General features: G+C 44.8%; 1 protein-coding gene across 4 annotated transcripts in view; it reads right to left on the reverse strand.

Moving 5' to 3' along the window:
- Positions 1–27,382, reverse strand: part of LOC115475873 (FXYD domain-containing ion transport regulator 5-like) — a 314,171-nt gene that overhangs the window by 201,976 nt on the left and 84,813 nt on the right. For all 4 annotated transcript variants that reach the window (XM_030211932.1, XM_030211930.1, XM_030211929.1 and 1 more), the window contains exon 3: positions 4,265–4,354. In XM_030211932.1, the coding sequence (XP_030067792.1) occupies positions 4,265–4,354 (90 nt within the window). The remainder of the gene's footprint in view (positions 1–4,264; positions 4,355–27,382) is intronic.

Genomic DNA, 27,382 nt, shown 5'->3' on the forward strand with positions numbered 1-27,382 from the left:
GGTCTGTGAGTTCCATAGACTACGTCTGCCAGACGGTAAAAACTGTCATAGCACTGATATCCAGTGGCCTCCAGATAGGCCCGCACAATGTTGAGACTCTCTAGCTCTCTTGCAAAAGTGACAGGAGGAGGTTGTTGAATTTCGTCAGCATGTGCCTCACTGCTCATTTCATCATCTGTTTCATCATCAGCCACTGTTGCCTGCGTGTAGGCGCATATCTCGACATCAGTGCTGTCGTTAACTGTTTGTAGATCATAATCAACAGCTACGTAGCGATGAAACTCCTCTTCAGTAACACCGGCTGGGATGTCAATAACCTGTTTATCTGACGCGTTTGCAACAGCTGCATGTTTCGTCCCTCTCTACATCCTTAACAAAGCTTGCCTTCTTGTAGCAGTTCACTATGGTTGCCTGTGTAACATGATTCCAGGCTTCTTTCTGCATATGTAGGGAATCCAACAGTGATAGATTACAAGCCAGTTCAACAGCACGTTTATCCTTGCCAGTCTGGTCATTCATAACGCTTGTCAAATGACGTAGCACAAGAGCCCGATAATGTTGTTTGAAATTAGCTATTATGCCCTGATCCATAGGTTGGATCAGAGAGGTAGTGTTTGGTAGCAGGAAGACCAGCTTGACGTTAGACAGCCTGACATCATCCCTGTGTGCAGCACAATTATCAGAAATCAACAAAATCTGACGCTTTTGTGCCCGCATTCTAGTGTCTAACTTCTGTAGCCAATGCTTCAAAATTTCCCCTGTCATCCATGAATTTGCGTTAGCCTCGTATGACACAGGAAGTCGCTTAACTTTCTTGAAGCAACGGGGCTGTTTGCTCTTTCCAATGATGAGTGGTTCCAACTTCTCTCTCCCATCCATATTGCAGCAAAGGAGGATCGTCAGTCGGTCCTTCGACATTTGACCTCCAGTAGTTTTGGCATGTTTGAATGCAAGTGTTCCATCAGGAATCGCTCGCCAGTAGAGACCGTTTTCATCAGCATTGAAAATGTCACGAGGTGCAATCTCGTTCAAGATGGTAGGAAGAACTGAAACAACCCAATTTTCAGCACCAAAATCATCAGCGTCTTGTTTCTCACCATGCTGTTTCTTGAATTTTATGTTGTTCCTCTCCTTCCATCTTTCCAACCATCCAACAGTGGCTTTGAATTCAGTTAGTCCAAGACTTTCAGCTAGCTGGTTAGCTTTCGCCATAAGCAGTGGACCACTGACAGGAAACTGTCTGCTCCTGACTCGAGAAAACCACCGAAGAAGAGCATCTTCTACCTCCTCAGCTTTTCCCGCCCTTTTATGTTTCCTGTGTGGATTTGTTTTGTTTTGCCAGTCTTCCAGAAGCTGATCTTTCTGCTTCAAGGCACGTGAAATTTGACTGGGATTGACACCATATTCTTTAGCAGTAGATGCTTGACTTTGTTTGTTTTCTAATTTTTAAAGAACTTCTATTTGTTCAGCCAGTGTTAAAGTCTTACAGTTCCTCTGCGACAACGACTACGACTCCAGTGTACACTCTAACAACATTCTTTTGCTTATTCTGCCTGTGGCAGTTAAAGAGGCGGTAAATTAGAAATCTCGTTTGTTGTTATGCGTCAATCGGTTTCCATATTCCGTGCGTGCGCTTATGCGGAGTCTTTCCTGCAGAGGAGCGGTCTTAAACCATGCATATAAGCGAATCTTGCACTTATCAGTGGTGCGCTAAACCAAAGTTTGTCACCATAGAAATTGATGGCGCCAAAAACGGGACCGAAGTACGACATGCAGTTAAACAGAGCATGCGCTTATCCGACATGCACTTAAATGGAGTGCACTGCATATATATAAACAAAACACTGACCCTCTGCTGGCTGAATATTGAGCAGTAGGTTTTTTTAAAGGCACTCTCATGGACAATGGCAGTCCATGCTGGCACATAGCAGCATGCACATCACATGAATTGTGTCATTCACATGATATGCATGCAGCACACACATCGTGTGAATGACACAATTCATGTGATGTGAATTTGATCTGTATGCTACTGCATTCCTGTGCAAATTGTTATGCTGCACATACTTGCATCTGTCTCATGCACTCATCCCCACTGGCGATCATCGCCATATTGGGATTCTGTAAAAAAAATGTACCAATTTATTTGTTACTTTTGTATAATAAAAATGTACTTCTGTTTTTGTTGCTTAATCGTCATTTGCAAACCCAGCAGCCCATGAATAAAATCGATGTCATCAGCAGTATTGACAGCAACAATGACAATACAAAAGAGAAAGATTTGTTGCCAGAGAAGAAGAAAATGCATTATAACCAAGAGTTCAGTGAAGACTAGTTGAAAGAACTGAAAGATTGAATTATGCGTGTATTCTGCTGACAAATTTGTTGTTTGCAGTCCTAGACTTGTTCACACTAACAGAACTGGTCTACTTGCTCATAAAAATTCTAAAAAGCATTAGGAATACATCAAGGTGAAAATTTTTAAAAACACTAGGATCCTTTTTCAAAAAAACAAAGGGAGATGGCAAAGATGATAAAGTTGCAAAGGCTGAAATAATACTATCTGTGTTAAGCACAATACTCTATTCGCACATGCAGACCATTTGGTCGAATGCATTAAAGCTATGTTTCCCATAACTCAGGCATTCACACTCCCACGCACTCTCAAAAAATTCCATTCACACAGAAAACTTGACTTTCAGACATTTTCCATGTGGCAATTTTTCCAAGTTTCAAAAATCATTCCCCACATTTCACAAATTCACATTTCCAGCATCAAATTAATAATAGTTAACAAGGACTCAAACTGTTGGTTAGACAGTATCGAACTAACCACCCCTCCTCAAGGCAAGGTCTGTGGTAACATTAAACCTGCCAAAACCCCGGGTTCATGATGGTGTACAAGAAACCTATTCCTTCCCTTTTCCATTCCTTAGCATTGTTCTGAAAACAACCTCCACTGTACCAGGGGAATGGTCCTTATACTGCTGCTGCTGCTGCTGCAACAACAGCCCCTAAACCCCCACCCACCCGTTGACTACAGCATGGCAAATCAATCAACAAAAACAGGGCAGGAAGGGGGGGGGGTCACAAAAACTCCCTCTCACCCAGGCTTTTCTCAAAAAGCACCAAAGAAAAGCCTGCCAACCTCAAAGAACCCCCTGACCTCAATGACTTCTGATTGGTGAAAATAAATTACTTACTGCAGCAATCAGAGATGCTATTCCCAGCTCGCTCTTCCCAACTCATAACCCCCCCCCCCCCCCCCCCCCCCCCCCCCCCCCCCCCCCCCCCCCCCCCCCCATACACACACACACACACTCTCTAAACTGGTAACAGAACTTTACTGCTCTATTGGAGCAGCCGAGTTATAGCTCATTCCCTTTGAGGTACGGAATGAGCCACTACAGTGCCATAGCATCAAAAATGGCATTGAAGTACACTAAAAGGTCGTATGTCATACAAGAAGAGATTGCCTTTCATCAACAATGTGACTTGATATCAGTTAGTCAAAAACAAAGATTTGCAGTAATTCTAGGAGAAAGCACCAACATGCAGTGTGATGCTTTTTTGGACTACAAAAACCTGAGAAAGTGGTACACAGTTTAAAGGGTGAAGTTCTTCTGTGCAGAAGCTAGGTTAACTGCATAAATAGGACTGCATTAAAGTCAGTCCTATCTTTATGAGGTAACCCATTGCCAGTTAAGTGCAGAATATCACACTTAACTAATCGGCTCTGCAAACCCAGAGATTAAATGCTGAAGCCCAGACATAGCCTAGCATTGTATTTCCTGCTTTAACACAGGCAACAGGCAACAAAACACTGATCACGCTGGCTGAATATTGGGCCCAATGTGTTTATATCAGTTTCCATGGCATTGTTATGAAGTGTTTTGAAGAAAAACATTGTCAAGTAGCTGATTCACTATTAGATCTAATTGAAGTAGAGGATGATACTGGTAGTGGACTATATATTGCCTTTAGGAATCTGCTTCAGGAGAAGCAAATCCCTTTAAGTAACATCAGAAGATTTACCATTCTAGTCTTTTCTCTCTCCCTCCCTTTCTCTGTCCTTTCTCTTCCGATGTCCCTGTTTTCTCTCCATCTCCTTTTTCTTCGTTTCTGTCTTCCTATCATTCACCACACACTTCCTTTCTGTGTCTCTCTTTTACTCCATTCTTTCTTCCTCTCTTTTTGACTTTCACTGTTACTATATCTTTTTCCCTATATCCATACAGCTTTGGAAAGAAATTCTGCCCATTACCTTCAGTAAGTACAGAATGGGAAATTCTGTAATCATTCCCACCAGTCTCATGCACTTCATTCGGTGTGGTCTGATTGCTGGCTGTCCAACCTACAAGTAAGAAACTGACAACCTTTAAACAACATTTTCTGTGGTACGCTTTGATAGCTTAAGAGATTCTAACAAGGGCAGAAATGCAACAACAGGAAAATAAACAAAAGCACTTTGTCTTTTTCCAGTATTTCCATGTGAAGAAATGCGTCACTAGTTGACATATATATATATATATATATATATATATATATATATATATATATATATATATATATATATATATATATATAAATCAGCCTGATATTAAAAAGCATTTATCAGGATAACAGCATCTGTTACCTGGATAAGTGCCACAGATCGGGGCCAGTCATCAGTTTTCAGCAGTATTACCAGATTACGCCACTGAAAATCATTGCAGACCACCCTGGCCCTGTATGGATAGTGCTGAAATGGTCCATGAGCAAAGCAAGGGCAGCCCCCAGAGTTATTTAGTTAGGACAATATTCAAACCACTAACTAGATAAGTATCTGGATAAAAAAGGCTGACCTAACTTTATTCAATTAGCTATCCAGATAGTGAGCTGAATATTGCTGCTATGTGAATAATACTGAAGGGCTTAAACTTTCATGCGTCTGGTAGCGCTATACAAATGCTAATAATAATAATCATTTCATTCCCATATCATTTGCAGCATTGTTTGTTTTGTTTTACTTAGTGTTCATTTTTGTTTCGGGAGGCAATGCCATTAAAATGATACCTTCTTTACACATACTTCACACTATTATTGACAAAATGTTTTTTTTTCTGCTTGTTTTTATTTGGTAACAACACTCAGTGAAATGGGATATGTCATTGATGTTTTTTTTTGTCATTGAAACAACAGTCCAACCTACTGGATAACACCAGCACTGCCCACCGTATCCATGTATTCTCCGAGGACAAGCAGGCTGCTTGTTCTCACGACAGGGTTGACGTCCACGGCAGCCCCCACCAACCGGAAGAAAACTTCGCAGGCGGTCCTGCACGCAGGGCACGCACACCGCGCATGTGCGGCCATCTTCCCGCCTGTGCGCGACCGTTCCCGCTCAGTTTTTTTCTATTCCGTGCTGGAGAGAGACGTGTTATCGTCTCTCTCTCTGTCAGCCCCGGAAACCGGATCGCGGCCTAGCTGCGGTTTTTTCTCCTTCGCGTACGCGTTCGCGTATTTCTTTTTTGATTGTTAAAAAAAAAAAGAACAGTGTCCTCGTCGTTTTTAGCCGCGAGGGCGCTTCGTTGCGGCCTTGTAGCCGCGCGGTCATTTTCTTTTTTGGGTGTGCTTTTTCACCGCCACCATCGACGACTTTGACTTCGCCGACACGATTTTTCCATCGATGTCCTCGAAGGTCCCGAGCGGATTCAAGAAGTGTGGTCGGTGCGGCCGGCAGATCTCGCAAACCGATACGCTTGGTGCCTCCAGTGCCTCGGCCCAGAGCATAATACCAAGACGTGCACCTTGTGTCTCGGCTTAAGGAAGCAGACACAGGTGGCGAGAAAAGTTCTTCGGGACCGTCTTTTTGGAACTTGCGCCGGCCCTTCGACGTCGACTTCGACGGCATCGGTGTCGACGGCCGGGTCTTCGGTACCGGTACCGATGTCGACGAAATCGGCGACGACTCTGGCACTGACCCCAGGAGTACAGGTACCGTTGGCCTGCCGGTGATGGCGGGGGTGAACGGTCGCGCGGGCAGTTGGCCCCGGCCACTCCCTCTACCCAGGGCCATCGGGACCGAACCCTGTCGGATCCGATTCCTCGAAGCCGGGGGGGTTCTACCTCCTCTTCATCTCTGCCGCCGATGACGGGCACCGAAAGAAAGCCAAGAAGCACCATCATCGGTCGCCCACGGCGCACGGAACTGCCAGCTCCGGCACCTCGAGGGAGGACTCGACGCTGAGGAAGCGGCAGTGCCGAGAGGAGCGTTCCCCCTTGGTTGAAGAGGTGTCGCTGCGCCAGTCCGCGGGTGCTTCAGTACTGTCTCCTGGACCCGAGCAGCTTCCGGCACCGGCACCCACACCGGCCCCCCTGCCTTTCCCGACAGCGGGCCTAGACGAGTGCCTCTGAGCCATCCTTCCAGGGATTCTGGAAGGGCTGATGCGCCAGGCTCTGCCGGCACTGGGGGTGCTTGCGCCCCCGGCGCCGTTGATGGAGGCGCCGGTGTGCTCTAGCCCGATGCCGAGGCCTTCGACGCCGGTCTCAACCGCCACGCAGGTGGAGTCCCCGTCGACGTCGATGGAGGGAGCTTCATCCCCGCCGGCGCGGGAGTCCACCGCTCGACGCCATCACCGAGGACGTGGTTCCTCGCAGTCGAGACGGGCCCGGTTGAGGTCTGAGCTACAAGAGCTCATGTCCGACACCGAGAAAGAGGCCTCGTGGGGGGAGGAGGAGGACCCCAGATATTTTTCCTCAGAGGAGTTTGTGGGCCTTCCCTCCAACCCCACTCCTTCACCGGAGAGGAAGCTCTCGCCCCCTGAGAGCCTCTCCTTTGCCTCCTTCGTCAGGGATATGTCTATTTGCATTTCCTTTCCCGTGGTCTCTGTGGATGAGCCGAGGGCTGAGATGCTCGAGGTCCTCGACTATCCATCACCACCTAGAGAGTCTTCCACGGTGCCGTTGCACAATGTCCTCAAAAAGACACTGCTTCGGAACTGGCTGAAGTCATTATCTAACCCCACCATCCCCAAGAAAGCGGAGTCCCAATACAGGATCCACTCTGACCCAGAGTTGATGCGGCCTCAATTGCCTCATGACTCGGCGGTCGTGGACTCTGCTCTCAAGAGAGTATGGAGTTCGAGGGATACGCCTCGGCGCCCCCGGGGCGGGAGTCTCACACTCTGGACTCGTTTGGGAGGAAGGCCTACCAATCTTCCATGCTCGTGACCCGCATCCAGTCATACCAGCTCTACACGAGCATTCACATGCGGAACAATGTGAGGCAACTGGCGGACCTGGTCGACAAGCTCCCTCCGGAGCAGTCCAGGCCTTTTCAGGAGGTGGTCAGGCAGCTGAAGGCGTGCAGAAAGTTCCTGTCCAGGGGTATCTATGACACCTGTGATGTGGCATCCCGAGCTGCGGCCCAAGGTATAGTGATGCGCAGACTCTCCTGGCTGCGTGCCTCTGACCTGGACAACCGCACCCAGCAGCGACTGGCGGATGTCCCTTGCCGGGGGGATAACATTTTCGGCGAGAAGGTCAAGCAGTTAGTGGACCAACTACACCAGCGGGAAACCGCTCTTGACAAGCTCTCCCACCGGGCGCCTTCAGCATCCACCTCTGCAGGTGGACGTTTTTTCCGGGCCCGGCAGGCTGCACCCTACGCCTACAGCAAGCGTAGGTACACCCAGCCGGCCCGAAGGCCTCCTCAGGCACAGGGACAGTCCCAGCGCGCTCGTTCCCATCAACAGCATGCGCCTAAGCAGCCCCCTGCACCTCCACAGCAAAAGCCGGGGACGGGCTTTTGACTGGATCCATGGGAACATAGCCGCCATCAAAGTGTCCGTACCAGACGACCTGCCGGTCGGAGGGAGCTTGAAAGTTTTTCACCAAAGGTGGCCCCTGATAACCTCCGACTGGTGGGTTCTCCAAATAGTGCGGTGCGGATACACACTGAATTTGGCCTCCACTCCACCAAATTGCCCACCGGGAGCCCAATCCTTCAGCTCCCACCACAGGCAGGTACTTGCAGAGGAAATCTCCGCCCTTCTCAGCGCCAATGCGGTCGAGCCCGTGCCACCCGGGCAGGAAGGGCAGGGATTCTATTCCAGGTACTTCCTTGTGGAAAAGAAAACAGGGGGGATGCGCCCCATCCTAGACCTGAGAGGACTGAACAAATACCTGGTCAAAGAGAAGTTCAGGATGCTTTCCTTAGGCACCCTTCTACCAATGATTCAGAAAGATGATTGGCTATGTTCCCTGGATTTAAAGGACGCTTACACTCACATCCCGATACTGCCAGCTCACAGACAGTATCTCCGATTCCGTCTGGGGACACGGCACTTTCAATATTGTGTGCTGCCCTTTGGGCTCGCCTCTGCACCACGGGTGTTCACGAAGTGTCTCGTGGTGGTTGTGGCGTATCTACGCAAGCTGGGAGTGCATGTGTTCCCGTATCTCGACGATTGGCTGGTCAAGAGCACCTCAGAGGCAGGAGCTCTTCGGTCCATGCAGTGTACTATCCACCTTGTGGAGCTGCTGGGGTTTGTGATAAATTACCCGAAGTCCCATCTCTAGCCAGTCCAATCTCTGGAATTCATAGGAGCGCTGCTGAATTCTCAGACGGCTCAGGCCTTCCTTCCCGAAGCAAGGGCGCAGAACCTTCTATCCCTTGCCTCTCAGACCAGAGCGTCTCAGCAGGTCACAGCTCGGCAGATGTTGAGACTCCTGGGTCATATGGCCTCCACGGTTCATGAGACTCCCATGGCTCGCCTCCACATGAGACCTGCTCAATGGACCCTAGCTTCCCAGTGGTGTCAGGCTACCGGGAATCTAGAGGATGTCATCCGTCTGTCCATCAGTTGCCGCAATTCGCTGCACTGGTGGACCATTCGGACCAATTTGACCCTGGGATGTCCATTCCAAATTCCGCAGCCCTCGAAAGTGCTGACGACGGATGCATCTCGCCTGGGGTGGGGAGCTCATGTCGATGGACTCCACACCCAGGGTCTGTGGTCCCTCCAGGAACAAGATCTTCAGATCAACCTCCTGGAGCTCCGAGCGGTCTGGAACGCGCTGAAGGCCTTCAGAGATCGGCTATCCTACCAAATCATCCAAATTCGGACAGACAATCAGGTTGCAATGTATTACATCAACAAGCAGGGGGGCACCGGATCTCGCCCCCTGTGTCAGGAAGCCGTCGGGATGTGGCGTTGGGCTCACCAGTTCGGCATGCTTCTCCAAGCCACATACCGGGCAGGCGTAAACAACAGTCTGGCCGACAGACTGAGCAGAGTCATGCAACCGCACGAGTGGTCGCTCCATTCCAGAGTGGTACGCAAGATCTTCCGAGAGTGGGGCACCCCCTTGGTGGACCTTTTCGCCTCTCAGACCAACCACAAGCTGCCTCTGTTCTGTTCCAGACTACAGGCACACGGCAGACTGGCGTCGGATGCCTTTCTCCTCCATTGGGGGACCGGCCTCCTGTATGCTTATCCTCCCATACCTTTGGTGGGGAAGACCTTACTGAAGCTCAAGCAAGACCACGGCACCATGATTCTGATAGCGCCTTTTTGGCCCCGTCAGATCTGGTTCCCTCTACTTCTGGAGTTGTCCTCCGAAGAACCATGGAGATTGGAGTGTTTTCCGACTCTCATTTCGCAGAACGAAGGAGCGCTTCTGCACCCCAACCTTCAGTCTCTGGCTCTCACGGCCTGGATGTTGAGGGCGTAGACTTTGCTTCATTGGGTCTGTCTGAGGGTGTCTCCCGCGTCTTGCTTGCCTCTAGAAAGGATTCCACTAAAAAGAGTTACTTTTTTAAGTGGAGGAGGTTTGTCGTCTGGTGTGAGAGCAAGGCCCTAGAACCTCGTTCTTGTCCTGTAAAGAACCTGCTTGAATACCTTCTGCACTTATCAGAGTCTGATCTCAAGACCAACTCAGAAAGGAATCACCTTAGTGCGATTAGTGCTTATCATCATCGTGTAGAGGGTAAAGCCATCTCTGGAGAGCCTTTAGTCGTTCGATTCATGAGAGGCTTGCTTTTGTCAAGGCCCCCTGTCAAGCCTCCTGCAGTGTCATGGGATCTCGACGTCGTCCTCACCCAGCTGATGAAACCTCCTTTTGAGCCACTGAATTCATGCCATCTGAAGTACTTGACCTGGAAGGTCATTTTCTTGGTGGCAGTTACTTCAGCTCGTAGAGTCAGTGAGCTTCAAGCCCTGGTAGCTCATGCGCATTATACCAAATTTCATCATAACAGGGTAGTACTCCGCACTCACCCTAAGTTCCTGCCAAAGGTGGTGTCGGAGTTCCATCTTAACCAGTCAATTGTCTTGCCAACATTCTTTCCCAGACCGCATACCCACCCTGCTGAACGTCAGTTGCACACATTGGACTGCAAGCGAGCGTTGGCCTTCTATCTGGAGCGGACACAGCCCCACAGACAGTCCGCCCAATTGTTTATTTCTTTTGACCCCAATAGGAAGGGGGTCGCTGCCGGGAAACGCACCATCTCCAATTGGCTAGCAGATTGCATTTCCTTCACTTATGCCCAGGCTGGGCTGACTCTTGAGGGTCATGTCACGGCTCATAGTGTTAGAGCCATGGCAGCGTCAGTGGCCCACTTGAAGTCAGCCACTATTGAAGAGATTTGCAAGGCTGCGACATGGTCATCTGTCCACACATTCACATCTCATTACTGCCTCCAGCAGGATACCCGACGCGACAGTCAGTTCGGGCAGTCGGTGCTGTAGAATCTGTTTGGGGTTTGAATCCAGGACCCGATTTGTTCTGTTCAGGCTGCACTCTCAGTTAGTTGTTCTTCATAGGTCAATTCCTGTTATGCCCTTGCCGTTGCGAGGTTCAATTGACCTGGGTTCTTGTTTTGAGTGAGCCTGAGAGCTAGGGATACCCCAGTCGTGAGAACAAGCAGCCTGCTTGTCCTCGGAGAAAGCGAATGATACATACCTGTAGCAGGTGTTCTCCAAGGACAGCAGGCTGATTGTTCTCACCTACCCTCCCTCCTCCCCTTTGGAGTTGAGTTTTTTCCTCATTCCTTTGCTTGTCATTCAACTGAGCGGGAACAGTCGCGCACGGACGGGAAGACGGCTGCGCATGCGCGGTGGGCGTGCCCTGCGTGCGGGACCGCCCGCGAAGATTTCTTCCGGTTGGTGGGGGGTGCCTTGGATGTCAACCCAGTCGTGAGAACAATCAGCCTGCTGTCCTCGGAGAACACCTGCTACAGGTATGTATCATTCGCTTTCAGCACTGGCCACTATCCGGTTACTGGCACTGAATATGCAGATTTATTTCAGCAGTGGCAGCCAGCATTTTTTGCTGCCTGCCCTAACTGAATATTGGCCTGAATAATCCTAGCCATTAGCAATAAATCTTATTCTGTTACAACCAAGGAGAACACAAACTGAAATGTGTAATTGTTACCTGCAGCTCTTAAATCTCACCTCTACAGGGAGCTTTTACATAGCTAGTGGGGGTGTGCAGGCCAAAACATTTCATTTTCCTTAGTTTCTTGAGATGTACAACATTTTTTTGGTTCGGGTTTTTAAACTTTTTTTCACTTTGGGAGCAATATGGTTAACAGTGTACAGAATCTAAGCAACAACACACACTATTGTACAATAGTGTACATTATTGATGACACTCAAAAATCCCAAATTATACTGAAGCATAAAAGAAAAAGTGCTATATTTAACAATTGGCAGAAAAAAGCTGCAAACCCAGTTTCTTGTGCAGAATTGGAGCAGTACATCATCTGCCAATAATATGAATTTCTATAGATTCTGTGAGAAGACATGGTTCCATAGAAAATACAGTGCAAAAAAAAAAAACTTGAAGAGTTTTTTGGGCACTTTGCTCCAATCCTTGCTTTGGATAAAATAAAAAATAAAATAAAATGTGGAGGGTAGGCTCAACATTTGGTTCCATGTCATCTGGACAGGCTGAACAGGGTTCAGGTTTTACCCCATTGCATGTGTACACGTGTGCAAGTGCTGAGTGCTCAGTACTGTGCACAACTTGCTCACTTTGTAAATATAAGGGGGGGGGGGGATATTCTCAGGGGAGGAGCATGGCTGGAGTAACATTTATATGTGTAAATTACAGAATACTGTAAATGTGTTAGTGCCACATTTAGGCACGCACATTTACACCTGATATTGACAGGGCATAGGCACGTTATAGATGCTAGTATTCTATAATGGAATCTTGTTGCCCAGATGCCATTATAGAATTAGCACTCAGTTTGTGGCATTTAGGTGCTAGGTTGTGGCACCTTATTATAGAATTGCCTCCTATTACAAGGTTTCTCTCTTTATCGGAAAAAAAAGACTTCAGATTCTTGCAAATGCCCTTATCGGTGTTACTTTGAATTGCAAGCTGCTACCTTTCCTACGCAGATCACTGCCTGCTGTAATTAGGATCAGGTGCAGAATCGTCATTAGTCTGAAACAACCTCCTCTTTTTTATTGTATATTATTATGTTAGTAAACCAATTTCTTTTTGTGCACCTTTATATTTCTTAGTGCACTACCTTATTTCATACACATACTGTACCATCGCCCCGATCCAAACCAGAACCTCGCACAGAAAGAACTCAACACCATGGTTCAACGAAGAACTGAAAACACTCAAAACACAAGTTAGGAAACTAGAACGTGCGTGGAACAAAAAGAAAGACGATACCAATCTCAACGCCTGGAAACAACTCCGAAGGAAATATAAATATACCATAAAACAAACCAGAAGACAATACTACAAAACTGAAATCGGACCAAATTATAAGGACACACACAAACTCTTCCAACTCGTGAATAAACTAATAGACACAACCCCAGTCACCAATAACAGCACAGACACACCAGGAGCCGATGATTTGGCGAAATACTTCAAGGAGAAAATCATACAACTGCGATTCAAAATACCTGTCAGTCCAACTGATTACACTACACTCCTGGAATGCCTAGACCCGGACCCTGGAGTCTACCCAGCAGACAGGATCTGGACTGAATTCACAATACTACCGGAAGATCTTATTTCACAAACACTTAAAAGATTCGCCAAATCTTACTGCAAACTAGATATATGCCCAAACAACCTCATGAAGTCGGCCCCCAAACAATTCATATCAGACTTAACAAACCACGTGAACTTCATGCTACAAAATGGACTCTTCCCTAGGGAAAAGGGTAACATTTTACTCACCCCCATACCCAAGGATGTGAAGAAAAATGCTAGCGAACTAACGAATTACAGACCAGTAGCATCCATTCCCTTGATCACCAAAATAACAGAAGGAATGGTGACCAAACAACTCACGGAGTATTTAAACAAATTCTCAATACTACACGATTCCCAGTCAGGATTCCGTTCTAATCACAGTACAGAAACCGTACTAGTTACGCTCATGACCAGATTCAAACAACTGATAGCAAACGGCAACAATATACTACTGCTACAATTCGACATGTCAAGCGTATTTGACATGGTTGACCATGAAATTCTATTACACATCCTCGAATACTTTGGAATCGGAGGCAACGTTCTCAACTGGTTTAGGGGGTTCCTAACTAAACGCTCATATCAAGTGACATCAAATTCGACTACATCAGCTACATGGACACCTGAATGCGGAGTCCCACAGGGATCCCCCCTCTCACCGACCATATTCAACCTAATGATGACACCATTGGCCAAACTACTATCGAATCAGAATCTAAACCCTTACATATACGCTGATGATGTAACGATCTTTATCCCATTCAAACAAAACCTAAGGGAAATCTCTAATGAAATCAACCAAAGCCTACACATCATGAATTCATGGGCAGATGCATTCCAGCTGAAACTAAATGCAGAAAAAACCCAATGCCTAATACTCACCTCGCAATACAATAAGAATAAATTTACCACCATCAACACACCCAAACTAAGTCTACCAGTTTCGGATACCCTAAAAATTCTTGGAGTTACCATTGACCGACACCTAACGCTTGAGAATCATGCGAACAACATAACCAAAAAGATGTTCCGTTCAATGTGGAAACTAAAAAGAATTAGACCATTTTTTCCAAGGAACATCTTCCGCAACCTGGTACAATCATTGGTACTCAGTCACTTGGACTACTGTAATTCATTCTACGCCAGCTGTAAAGAGCAAATACTCAAAAAACTCCAGACAGCTCAAAACACGGTAGCCAGACTAATATTCGGCAAATCAAAATACGAAAGTGCAAAACCCTTACGAGAAAAACTACACTGGCTCCCACTCAAAGAACGCATCACGTTTAAACTCTGTACTTTAGTCCATAAAATCATCCATGGTGACGCCCCAGCCTACATGTCAGACCTAATAGAACTTCCACCCAGGAACGCAAAAAAATCTTCTCGCACTTTCCTCAACCTTCACCCACCAAATTGCAAAGGCCTGAAATACAAATTAATGCACGCATCTACCTTCTCCTATATGAGCATGCAGCTCTGGAACGCATTGCCACGCAACTTGAGAACTGTCTATGAACTGACAAACTTCCACAAACAACTGAAAACCTATCTCTTCGACAAGATATACAACAAAGAGCAACACATGTAACTGTATAACCTCTGACTTATCCAGAAATGTTCTATACTATCTTTTGCTTTATTACTATCATTTAATCCCAAACTCTCTGTTATAATAAATGTATGTTCCCCTCTATTTCCCATATCCATGATGAATTGTAAGCCACATTGAGCCTGCAAAAAGTTGGGATAATGTGGGATACAAATGCAATAAATAAATAAATAAATAAATTCTATTCAATTTGATTCATATCAATGCAACACTTATCTGGGCTGTAGAAAAGCTTCATTGGGTACACTAAACAGAGAGCCTCTGTTTCTCTATAGCTTCCTCAGGAGTTGTCCACTATCGCTACATATGCCCTATAGATTAAAATACAGTTTTTGTTATTTAAGAGAGTGGACTGTGGAGAATCCGCCTATGCCTCTGTTCAGTCTGGATGAGCTTACCTTCAGCGCATCCTGCTCATTCTTTCTGCGGGACTGCTAAAGCTCAAAATGGCGTCGGGATATTTAAACTTTCACCCGATTTGCCAACCAATAGTAGTCACCTCCATTCTTAAAGTAACCCATCGTCTTGTGATTTTAGATCTATGGTTACTTACTCTCATTTATAGGAATGCCTTCCATTCTATGCGTGCATTAAGACCGTGTGGTATAATGGTGTTTAATCTGAAGATCCAGCATTGTTCTGTTTGCGTCAGTGCTCTCTCTCTATTACCACCCCTAATTGATTTTCTCATATGATCAATGGCTCTGCACTTGAAATCTGCGAATACATGATGTTTTTCCATACTATGAGATACTAGAGGGGTTTCTTTCCGTTGATGTATTATGTTAAATTTATGATCTGCTAGACGTTGTTTCAGTGCTCTTGCTGTTTTTCCAACGTAAGCAAGTTGGCATGTACAAATAAGTACATACATAACATGATTTCTGTTACAGTCTGTATTATATCTCAACTTAATTTTTTTATCTTTACAGTTCACAAATTCTTTAGCTGTAATCATGTTCTCAAAATAAATGCAGCTGCCACAACTTTTATGCCCTTCTACTTTCTCCATCCTTATCATAGCACCCAATTTAGGTTGCATTAATTCTCTAAAGTTCTGACCTCTAGAAAAGGCAATTCGTAGGCTATGGTCTTGGGAAGCTGGATGTGCTTGCATTATCTGCCAATGGCGCTTTAACATATGTATGACTGTTTGAATTCCATTTGTATATCATAATATACAAGTTTGTTGTTGCCCATCTTGTTTTTTTGTATTGGGTTGTAGTAGATCCTCCCTATTGTTGTTTTTGGCTCAGATGTATGATTGTTTTAATATTTTCGTGGGGTATTGTCTGTGATTAAATTTCTGTATTAGCGATTTAGCTTGATCCTTGAATTTCCCCTGCTACTACAGATTCTGTGGTATCTCAATAATTGTGAGAAAGGAAAACTATTTTTTGTTGTTAATGGATGATTACTTTGAAAATGAAGTAAGGTGTTTCTGTCTGTAGGTTTGATATAAACCTCTATTGTAAACAGACCATTTTCTTGTTCCACTTGAACATCCAAAAATGTATTCTTTTATCCGAATGTTGCTCTGTGAACTGTATATTGCTATCTCTTGTGTTTAACCAATCACAGAATTCTCGTAGTTGATCTTCATTCCCCTTCCACAGCATAAAAACATCATCAATGTACCTATGCCAGGTACAAATCTGTTGTTTCCAGAGGTTATCTTGCACCCACTGTTCTTCAAACCTAACCATGTATAAATAAACAGGCCACTGAGGGAGCACAAGTCACTCCCATGGCTACGCCTTTCTTTTGTTGAAAAAACTGGTCTTTGAACAGAAAAATGTTTTACTTAAAGCTATTGTGACCAGTTTCATAAGAAAGGTTGTGGGAATTTGATGAGGACGTGGTCATGTTTCCTAATATTTCTCTACTATGGTTAGACAGTCTTGTTGGGGCAATCCTTGCAGACGGGAGAGGTTCCGAGGGATTGGAGAATGGCGGAGGTGGTCCCTCTTCACAAGAGTGGTGATAGGGAAGAAGCTGGAAACTACAGGCCGGTAAGCCTCACTTCAGTTATTGGAAAAGTAATGGAAGCGATGCTGAAGGAAAGGATAGTGAATTTCCTGGAAGCTAATAAGTTGCAAGATCCGAGACAACATGGTTTTACCAAAGGGAAATCGTGCCAAACGAATCTCATTGAGTTCTTTGATTGGGTGACAGGAGAATTGAATCAGGGACGAGCTATGGACATAATCTACTTAGATTTCAGCAAAGCTTTTGACACGGTTCCCCACAGGAGGCTCTTAAATAAACTGAATGGGCTGAAGATAGGACCCGAAGTGGTGAACTGGATTAGGAACTGGTTGACGGACAGAAGCCAGAGGGTGGTGGTGAATGGAATTCGCTTGGAGGAGGGAAAGGTGAGTAGTGGTGTGCCTCAGGGATTGGTGCTGGGACCGATTCTGTTCAATATATTTGTGAGTGACATTGCCAAAGGGTTAGAAGGTAAAGTTTGCCTATTTGCGGATGATACTAAGATCTGTAACAGAGTGGACACCCGGGAGGGAGTGGAAAACATGAAAAAGGATCTGAGGAAGCTAGAAGAATGGTCTAAGGTTTGGCAATTAAAATTCAATGCGAAGAAATACAAAGTGATGCACTTAGGGAATAGAAATCCTCGGGAGATGTATGTGTTAGGCGGGGAGAATCTGATAGTGCACTAAGAAATATAAAGGTGCACAAAAAGAAATTATTATTATTATTATTATTTATTGCATTTGTATCCCACATTTTCCCACCTATTTGCAGGCTCAATGTGGCTTACAGAGGTCTGTTATGGCAATGCCATTCCAGTGAGTCAGATACAATTGGTGATGTAAAGAGACTGAGAGTGGGAAAGAGTTCTAAGAAAATAATTATTAAAGAAGAGTTTCAGACTGTTGAGGGTTAGTGTGGATGTAAGGTTATGCTATGTTATGCTAATGTTATGTTTACTAACATAATAATATACAATAAAAAAGAGGAGGTTGTTTCAGACTAATGACGATTCTGCACCTGATCCTAATTACAGCAGGCAGTGATCTGCATAGGAAAGGTAGCAGCTTGCAATTCAAAGTAACACCGAAAAGGGCGTTTGCAAAAATCTGAAGTCTTTTTTTTCCGATAAAGAGAGAAAGCTTGCTAAACATAAAGATTATTTGAAAGATACCCCAAAGCAAGTTCCCATTGAGTGATTAATACTCCTATTACAAGGGCAATTGTATAACTTGGCACCTCAATTTGGCGCAACAATGGGGTACGCTTTTCTATAACAGCACTTAGGTGTGCATAAACCACTATAGAATCCTAGCATAAAGTCACTTTGGTGCACTGAAATGTAGGTGCGCCCACTTATAGCAAGTGAATGGATGGTGCATCTTGTCACACGGGCAAATGATGAGCATGATGTAAATAGGAACAACAAACATAGTTTGAAATGTCTATATGCGAATGCCAGGAGCCTAAGAAATAAGATGGGAGAGTTAGAATATATTGCACTAAATGAAAAATTAGATATAATAGGCATCTCTGAGACCTGGTGGAAGGAGGATAACCAGTGGGACACTGTCATACTGGGGTACAAATTATATCATAGTAATATGGTGGATCAAATTGGTGGGGGGGGGGGGTAGCATTGTATATTAACGAAAGCCTTGAATCAAATAGATTGAAAATTCTACAGGAAACAAAACACTTCTTGGAATCACTATGGATTGAAATTCCATGTGTAAAGGGGAAAAGGATAGTGATAGGAGTGTTCTACCATCTGCCTGGCCAGGATGAACAGACGGATGCAGAAATGTTAAAGGAAATTTGGGAAGCAAACAAACTGGGCAACACAATAATAATGGGTGATTTCAATTACCCTGATATTGACTGGGTAAATGTAACATCAGGGCACGTAAGGGAGGTAAATTTTCTTGATGAAATCAAGGACTGCTTTATGGAGCAACTGGTACAGGAGCCGACGAGAGAAGGAAAACTTCTAGGCCTAGTCATTCGTGGAGCTCAGGATCTGTTGCGGGAGGTAATGGTGCTGGGGTCGCTTGATAACAGTGATCATAATATGATCGGATTTGTTATTAGCTTTGAAGTAAGTATACATAGGAAATCAAATACGTTAGCGTTTAACCTTAAAAAAGGAGACTATGATAAAATGAGAAGAATGGTGAAAATAAAACTTAAAGGAGCGGCAGCAAGGGTCAAAAATTTACATCAGGTGTGGATGCTGTTCAAAAACACCATCCTGGAAGCCCAGGCCAAATATATTCCGCATATTTAAAAAGGAGGACGGAAGACCAAACGACAGCCAGCATAGTTAAAAAGTGAGGTGAAGGAAGCTATTAGAGCTAAAAGAAAATCCTTCAGAAAATGGAAGAAGGAACCGACTGAAAATAATAAGAAACAGCATAAGGAATGTCAAGTCAAATGCAAAGCGCTGATAAGGAAGGCTAAGAGGGACTTCGAAAAATAGATTGCGTTGGAGGCAAAAACACATAGTAAAATTTTTTTTTAGGTATATTAAAAGCAGGAAGCTGCAAAAGAATCAGTTGGACCACTAGATGATCAACCATATATTTACTTTTTCTCTTCTCGAAGTAATTTATTATGGAATACGCAGGGTTTTTCCACCTATACAAGTTTTCAAAACCCCCTGTTTACACTTTAGCAATGCATGTGCACTTAAACTGACACTTTAGTCATCTACACTCAGTGTGACCAAATATTACAGGAGCAAGCCTTTCCATCTTAAGGGACTTTTACTGTTGTCTAGGCTATTAATTTGCTGTAGTGTTAAAGCTGACACTATAGCCCCAGCTCCAGTCTTCCTTCTAAAGCCCATAAACCAACACGAGAGGCTTTAAAATTTATTTTTCCCCTCCTCTACTCTTTACTCCATCTTGCATATGACTTATTGTATTGTACTCTTCCTTCAACGTTGTAAGCCAGATAGAGCCTGCCTTGGTGGGATTATGTGGGATATAAATGTTCACAATAAACTCCTTAATTCAGGATCAAGTGCGATTCCCTAACCCCTTTTTTTAATAAAATGGAAGGATGCAAGGCTACTGTAAAGATACCCTGTTAAACCCCTTCCACAAGGTAAACTTCTAACAGTGCTGTTTCCCAAAGTTCACATCAGATCTCCCACAGGTTTAATATCTACAGTGTGACAGACATCTGGTATTTTAAAGCAGCATCAGCTGTCCCACTCTACGTTAAATATTTTATTATTTTAAATTATTTTAAGTCTGTCCCCGAAACAGCCTCTTTCACCTATCAATCACTCCTAAAAAGCCTTCTAAAACCGCGAGTGGCTTTTCCAATAGTTTACCTCACTACAGTCACACTTCCAAAACTCTTTAAAAAAAAATTTTTTTTTAATTCTTTATTTATTCATTTCACATTTATATTAATAACAGAACATAAATGTATGGAAATATCAGAAATATAATTCGGCATTACAAAATACCACATGTAACAGAAGAAAAGAACATTTTCATTTTGTCCACAATAAGTTGAATCAAGAACTAAGAAATTTAAAACAAATGGAAAAATTACATAAATTTCTAGCAGACGGGAAAGCAAAATATCCACAGCCAATTTTACAGCACTCTCCTTAACTATGGGACTATCTCTATTGGCGGTACAGCTTTTTCTTTTGACTCAATAAATTCAAGTAGCTTTTTAGGACTAAAGAAAAGATAATTTACCGATTGAAAAGAGATACAACATCAACAAGGAAATTTTAAATTAAAGGAGCCACCCAAATTCTAGATTTATAAGTTAAGAATTCCTTCCTTTTCTTTTGAGTGGTTCGCGCTAAATCCGGAAAAACTCTTATTCAACTCATAAAACCCCTGAGATTCGTTTAAAACGAATCTCTTTACTAGACTGGACAGAGACTCAAACTGCACGTCTGTCCAGCTCTTAACTCACCTTCCAACTGCCAACTGTCACGCTTGGAACCCTTCACATCCCCCCCCCCCCCCCAGCTCCAGCCATAAGCACTGAGCTTAACACATTCCACAGCCCCTTACACATAAACACAGCATTTTTGAATAAACGTAAACATTTTTTACACATATGCAACTAACAGCATTTTAAATTGATACGCATTTCAGTACCTTTATAGTCTTTAAAGCCCCAAAAATCCAGGTAAAACCCCTTCTAAAGGGGACACATTTTTATTCTAATATTTTTTTAATCCTTTCCAATATAGTGGAATTAGAAAAGGTGCAGAGAAGGGCGATGAAAATGATAAAGGGGATGGGACGATTTCCCTATGGGTAAAGGCTAAAGCGGCTAGGGCTGTTCAGCTTAGAGAAAAGGGGGCTGAGGGGAGATATGATAGAGGTCTATAAAATAATGAGTGGAGTGGAACGGGTAAATGTGAAGCGTCTGTTTACACTTTCCAAAAATACTAGGACTAGGGGGCATGCAATGAAGTTACAATGTAGTAAATTTAAAACAAATTGGAGAAAATTTTTCTTCACTCAACGTGTAATTAAACTCTGGAATTTGTTGCTAGAGAATGTGGTAAAGGCGGTTAGCTTAGCGGAGTTTTAAAAAGGTTTGGACGGCTTCCTAAAGAAAAAGTCCATAGACCATTATTAATTCGACTTGGGGAAAATCCACTATTTCTGGGATCTTGCCAGGTATTTGTGACCTGGATTGGCCACTGTTGGAAACAGGATGCTGGGCTTGATGGACCTTTGGTCTTTCCCAGTATGGCAATACTTATGCACTTATGATACTATTTTATGCTCTGCTCACATGTACAACCCACATATCGAACCATGTGCTCCTGAGCAACTGTAAGTTTTCCCCTTCATTTTAGTATAAAAGCGGCTCTATCTCCTTTTTAAATGTTAGTGCACTGTATAGAATAGCACCTACTGCACTTGCATGCATAAGTGCCAATTAAGGTGCCACTTATGTGTGCAAAACTACAGAGGCCTAGTTATAGAAGGCAAGGGTCATGCTTTTCATATATCACCTTTCTGTGGTACAACCAAAGTGGCATTAATTGTATCTTTCTGGGTATGTTTATGAATTTCCTCTAAATAATATAATTTTGAATTAAGGATCATCATTTTCTCTTGTCTATTCTTTTAACAGCTATCAATAGATAGGTGATTTAGCCTCTTATAGCTGCTTTAGCAGCTTCTTACAAAGTGAATATGTTTTCCATCTCACAGATAGGCTGCAGAGAATACCTTCTCCTGCTTTAGACTTAGCCTGGCCTCAGAATGACATCCTATAGTATATCTCCTATCAAACTGAGCTCTCTTTTTCATCAAGCACTGCCATTTCCTCCCCTCACCCTCCCCACTGACAGAATGACATCCTATAGTATATCTCCTATCAAACTGAGCTCTCTTTTTCATCAAGCACTGCCATTTCCTCCCCTCACCCTCCCCACTGACAGTTTGAACTTCGTGGGTGTGGCTTGGATCTCTTTCAGGGAGAGAAAACTAACAACTTATAGCCAGTGTTGCCAGGTGGGCGGTTTTACCGCCCAATTGGGCGGTTTTCCGCGACCCGCCGCGGGAAATTTTTGCCCGCGGCGGGTTGCGGTTTTTTGGGCTGGTTTTTGTGCTTCGGGCGGTTTTTTCGGCCGCGGGGGGGCGGGGTTAGTGACGTTTTTGGGTGGGGTTAATGACGTTTTGGGCGGGGTTAGTGACGTGGGAGGCGGGGCCGATGACGTGGGAGGCGGGGCCGATGACGGGGAGGCGGGGCCGATGACGGGGAGGCGGGGCCGATGACGTAAGAGGCGGGGCCGATGACGGGGAGGCGGGGCCGGTGACGTGGGAGGCGGGGCCGGTGACGGCGGGGGCGGGGTTTATGACGGCGGGGGCGGGGGTGATGACGCGGGGGTGGGGGTGTCAGGGGCGGGGTTTGTGTTTGGGCGGTTTTTGGGCTGTTTTTTGGGCTCCAGTGGGCTGGAAAAAAATTTTCCACCTGGCAACCCTGCTTATAGCAGCAGCTTCAGAGAGCATTTTCCATCTCACAGATAGGCTGCAGAGAATACCTTCTCCTGCTTTAGACTTAGCCTGGCCTCAGAATGACATCCTATAGTATATCTCCTATCAAACTGAGCTCTCTTTTTCATCAAGCACTGCCATTTCCTCCCCTCACCCTCCCCACTGACAGTTTGAACTTCGTGGGTGTGGCTTGGATCTCTTTCAGGGAGAGAAAACTAACAACTTATAGCCAGTGTTGCCAGGTGGGCGGTTTTACCGCCCAATTGGGCGGTTTTCCGCGACCCGCCGCGGGAAATTTTTGCCCGCGGCGGGTTGCGGTTTTTTGGGCTGGTTTTTGTGCTTCGGGCGGTTTTTTTCGGCCGCGGGGGGGCGGGGTTAATGACGTTTTTGGGTGGGGTTAATGACGTTTTGGGCGGGGTTAGTGACGTGGGAGGCGGGCCGATGACGTGGGAGGCGGGGCCGATGACGGGGAGGCGGGGTCGATGACGTAAGAGGCGGGGCCGATGACGGGGAGGCGGTGCCGGTGACGTGGGAGGCGGGGCCGGTGACGGCGGGGGCGGGGTTGATGACGGCGGGGGCGGGGGTGATGACGCGGGGGCGGGGGTGTCAGGGGCGGGGTTTGTGTTTGGGCGGTTTTTGGGCTGTTTTTTTGGGCTCCAGTGGGCTGGAAAAAAATTTTCCACCTGGCAACCCTGCTTATAGCAGCAGCTTCAGAGAGCATTTTCCATCTCACAGATAGGCTGCAGAGAATACCTTCTCCTGCTTTAGACTTAGCCTGGCCTCAGAATGACATCCTATAGTATATCTCCTATCAAACTGAGCTCTCTTTTTCATCAAGCACTGCCATTTCCTCCCCTCACCCTCCCCACTGACAGTTTGAACTTCGTGGGTGTGGCTTGGATCTCTTTCAGGGAGAGAAAACTAACAACTTATAGCAGCAGCTTCAGAGAGCATTTTCCATCTCACAGATAGGCTGCAGAGAATACCTTCTCCTGCTTCCACCCACCCTACCCCTCTACCCACCCACCCCTAGAGTGACATGTCTTATATAACCTCCCTATCAACCCACTCATTACTTTACCTCACCCATTTCTATTCTTCTATCACCTTCTCCCACTACTCCAACCAGAGTTACACCTAATCACACTGACCACCCTTCAACATCTTCTGTCCTTCTGTGACTGTTCTCTTGTGCTTGACTGCTTAAATATTTTAAATTTAAATGCTTTACTTTTTGTCTATTAGATTGTAAGCTCTTTGAGCAGGGACTGTCTTTCTTCTGTGTTTGTACAGCGCTGCGTACACTTTGTAGCGCTCTAGAAATGTTAAATAGTAGTAGTAGTAGTAGTAGTATGTGGAGTATGATTATAGTTTAAACACTCCTGCCAAGCTACTGTACAACGTTTGATGAATTCAGTCAGTAAGCAATTGTCTTTGTTTACAGACCATTTCTTTGGAGGACAATCTCCCATCATATGTTTCATTTCCATGAGCAAATAAGCATGATTGAAATTAAAATAAGTCCAACTTCGCAAAAACCTAAAGCAGAGTAATACGTGTAAGCAGAATTGGCTTCACCTTGGGCATTCAACAGACCCCAAAGATGAAATTCTTTGCGGAGCATACAAACAGACTGAGGTTCAAAGGTATGTGGTAGAGTCATCACTCTACCGTGAAATTGCCAGCCTCAAATGTCATACCCAGCTCCATGACAGCAGTATGCAGGTCCCTGAAGCAGTTTTAGTGGGTGCAGTGCACTTCAGGCAGGCAGGCCCAGGCCCATCCCCCCCCTACCTGTTACACTTGTGGTGGTAAATGTGAGCCCTTCAAAGCCCACCACAAACCCACTGTACCCATATGTAGGTGCCCCCCTTCACCCCTTAGGGCAATGGTAGTGGTGTACAGTTGTGGGGAGTGGGTTTTTTTTTTGGGGGGGGGGGGGGTTGGGGGGCTCAGCACCCAAGGTAAGGGAGCTATGCACCTGGGAGCAATTTGTGAAGTCCACTGCATTGCCCCCTAGAGTGCCGGGTTGGGGTCCTAGCATGTCAGGGGGACCAGTGCACTATGAATGATGGCTCCTCCCACGACCAAATGGCTTTGATTTGGTCGTTTCTGAGATGGGCGTCCTTGGTTTCCATTATCGCTGAAAACCGGGGACGACCATCTCTAAGGTCGACCTAAATTTCCAGATTTGGGCGTCCCCAACCGTATTATCGAAAAGAAAGATGGACACCCATCTTGTTTTGATAATATGGGTTTCCCCGCCCCTTCGTGAGGACGTCCTGCGAGGATGCCCTCAGGAAAACTTGGGCGCCCCATTCGATTATGCCCCTCCACGTGTACTGCAAATAGTATACCATGCCATACTTTGTATTGTTAGTTGAATATTTTTACTGCTGTAACTGCCTATTGCTGATGTTTGATCTATTCTTATTGTACACCGCCTTGAGTGAATTCCTTCATAAGTACATAAGTATTGCCATACTGGGAAAGACCAAAGGTCCATCGAGCCCAGCATCCTGTTTCCAACAGTGGCCAATCCAGGTCACAAATACCCTGCAAGATCCCAAAAATGTACAAAACATTTTATAGTGCTTATCCCAGAAATAGTGGATTTTCCCCATTTAATAACGGTATATGGACTTTTCCTTTAGGAAGCCGTCCAAACCTTTTTAAAATTCCGCTAAGCTAACCGCCTTTACCACATTCTCTGGCAACGAATTCCAGAGTTTAATTACACGTTGAGTGAAGAAAAATTTTCTCCTTTTCATTTTAAATTTACTACATTGTAGCTTCATCGCATGCCCCCTAGTCCTAGTATTTTTGGAAAGCGTAAACAGATGCTTCACATCTACCCGTTCAACTCCATTCATTATTTTATAGACCTCTATCATATCTCCCCTCAGCCGCCTTTTCTCCAAGCTGAAGAGCCCTAGCCGCTTTAGCCTTTCCTCATAGGGAAGTTGTCCCATCCCCTTTATCATTTTCGTTGCTCTTCTCTGCACCTTTTCTAATTCCACTATATCTTTTTTGAGATGCGGCGACCGGAATTGAACTCAATATTCGAGGTGTGGTCGCACCATGGAGCGATACAAAGGCATTATAACATCCTCATTTTTGTTTTCCATTCCTTTCCTAATAATACCTAACATTCTATTTGCTTTCTTAGCCGCAGCAGCACACTGAGCAGAAGGTTTCAACGTATCATCAACGACGACACCTAGATCCCTTTCTTGGTCCGTGACTCCTAACGTGGAACCTTGCATGACATAGCTATAATTCGGATTCCTCTTTCCCACATGCATCACTTTGCACTTGCTCAAAAAGGCAGTAAATACATCCTAATAATAAATAATAAATAAATGTTGAGATCCCATGACACAGTTGGAGGTTTGATGGGGGGTTTATCAATAATAAACCTCACGTGAAATAAACAAGAGACTGTACAGAGATGGGCACAAGTCTCACAATGATGATAAACACTAATTGCACTGAGATGAACCCTTAGAGTGTTTTTCAAGAAATAGCTTCCTATGTATGCGACTCAGCTCATTTGATTTCTATATTACAAGGTTTAACCATTACAAGGGAGCAAGAAATATTAGTTTCTATGGACGTGATATCATTATATACTAAGATCCCACACCATGAAGCGTTAATGTTGGTGACCGAATATCTTAACCAACTTGAGCTGTCTCACAATAAACTTGAGCTTCTTGTGGATATGGCGAAGAAGGTCCTTGAGAATAACTCTTTCCAGTTTGAAGGCATCAATTACATTCAGAAGCATGGTATTGTAATGGGAGCCACGGTTGCCCCCACAATAGCTTGCCTTTACATGGCTAATTTTGAACAACTTTATATTTATAATTCCAGTTTTAGTAATTATATCAAAACATGGAAAAGGTTCATTGATGATATTTTCTTCATATGGACAGGGGACCCTGAGACTCTTCAAGATTTCATAGCTTATGTGTACAGGTGTGACATCAATATTCGATTTGAATCCACTGTAAGGGGCGCATCTATCAACTATCTTGATATCAATATATCATTGAATGATTGTGGGTTCGATACTAAGATATATCGGAAGCCCACTGATACCAATGCGATATTATATTATAATAGTTTCCATCCTTCTGCGGTGAAAAAGGGGATCCCCACGGGGCAATATCTCCGCATTAGAAAGCTATGTGGCACTACAGATAATTTCAGTTTGGAGGCCAAAAGTATGTACAACAGGTTCAGAGCTCGGGGTTATCCTCCTAAACTGTTACGAACATCTTGGAAACGAACTCTGAATACTCACCAGGAATGGCTTTTGTACCCCCAAAGCAATCTCCAAAAGAGAAAGCAAGACAGATTTACATGCATTTTACCACACTCCACTAGGACAGCGTGTGTTTGTAAGATTATTAAACAACATTGGTCTGTGCTATCTTTGTTACAGTTCACTGAGTATCCTCTTTTTGCCAGCACTAAGATCGAGGAATGTAGGGGAATTATTGAGGTCTAGAACCCCTTTGAAGGAAATTTTGACAGCAGGAAAAGGAGGTCATAACTCATGTATGCGATGTGTGTACTATCAGTATGATTGGAAAACTGATTATGTGCTTCATCCTAAAACAGGTCGACCTTTTTATTTTTCCTCAATTACAACTTATGAATCAACTCAAGTAGTATACGGGATCAATTGCCTGTGCAATAAGTGGTACATCGGTTATACCACCCGGAAGATCAAGCAGCGTATTGCGGAACACGTCAGCAGTCTGCGTACTCAAAAACAGGA

This window comes from Microcaecilia unicolor, chromosome 8 (assembly GCF_901765095.1).
Source record: "Microcaecilia unicolor chromosome 8, aMicUni1.1, whole genome shotgun sequence".
Taxonomy (NCBI): domain Eukaryota; kingdom Metazoa; phylum Chordata; class Amphibia; order Gymnophiona; family Siphonopidae; genus Microcaecilia; species Microcaecilia unicolor.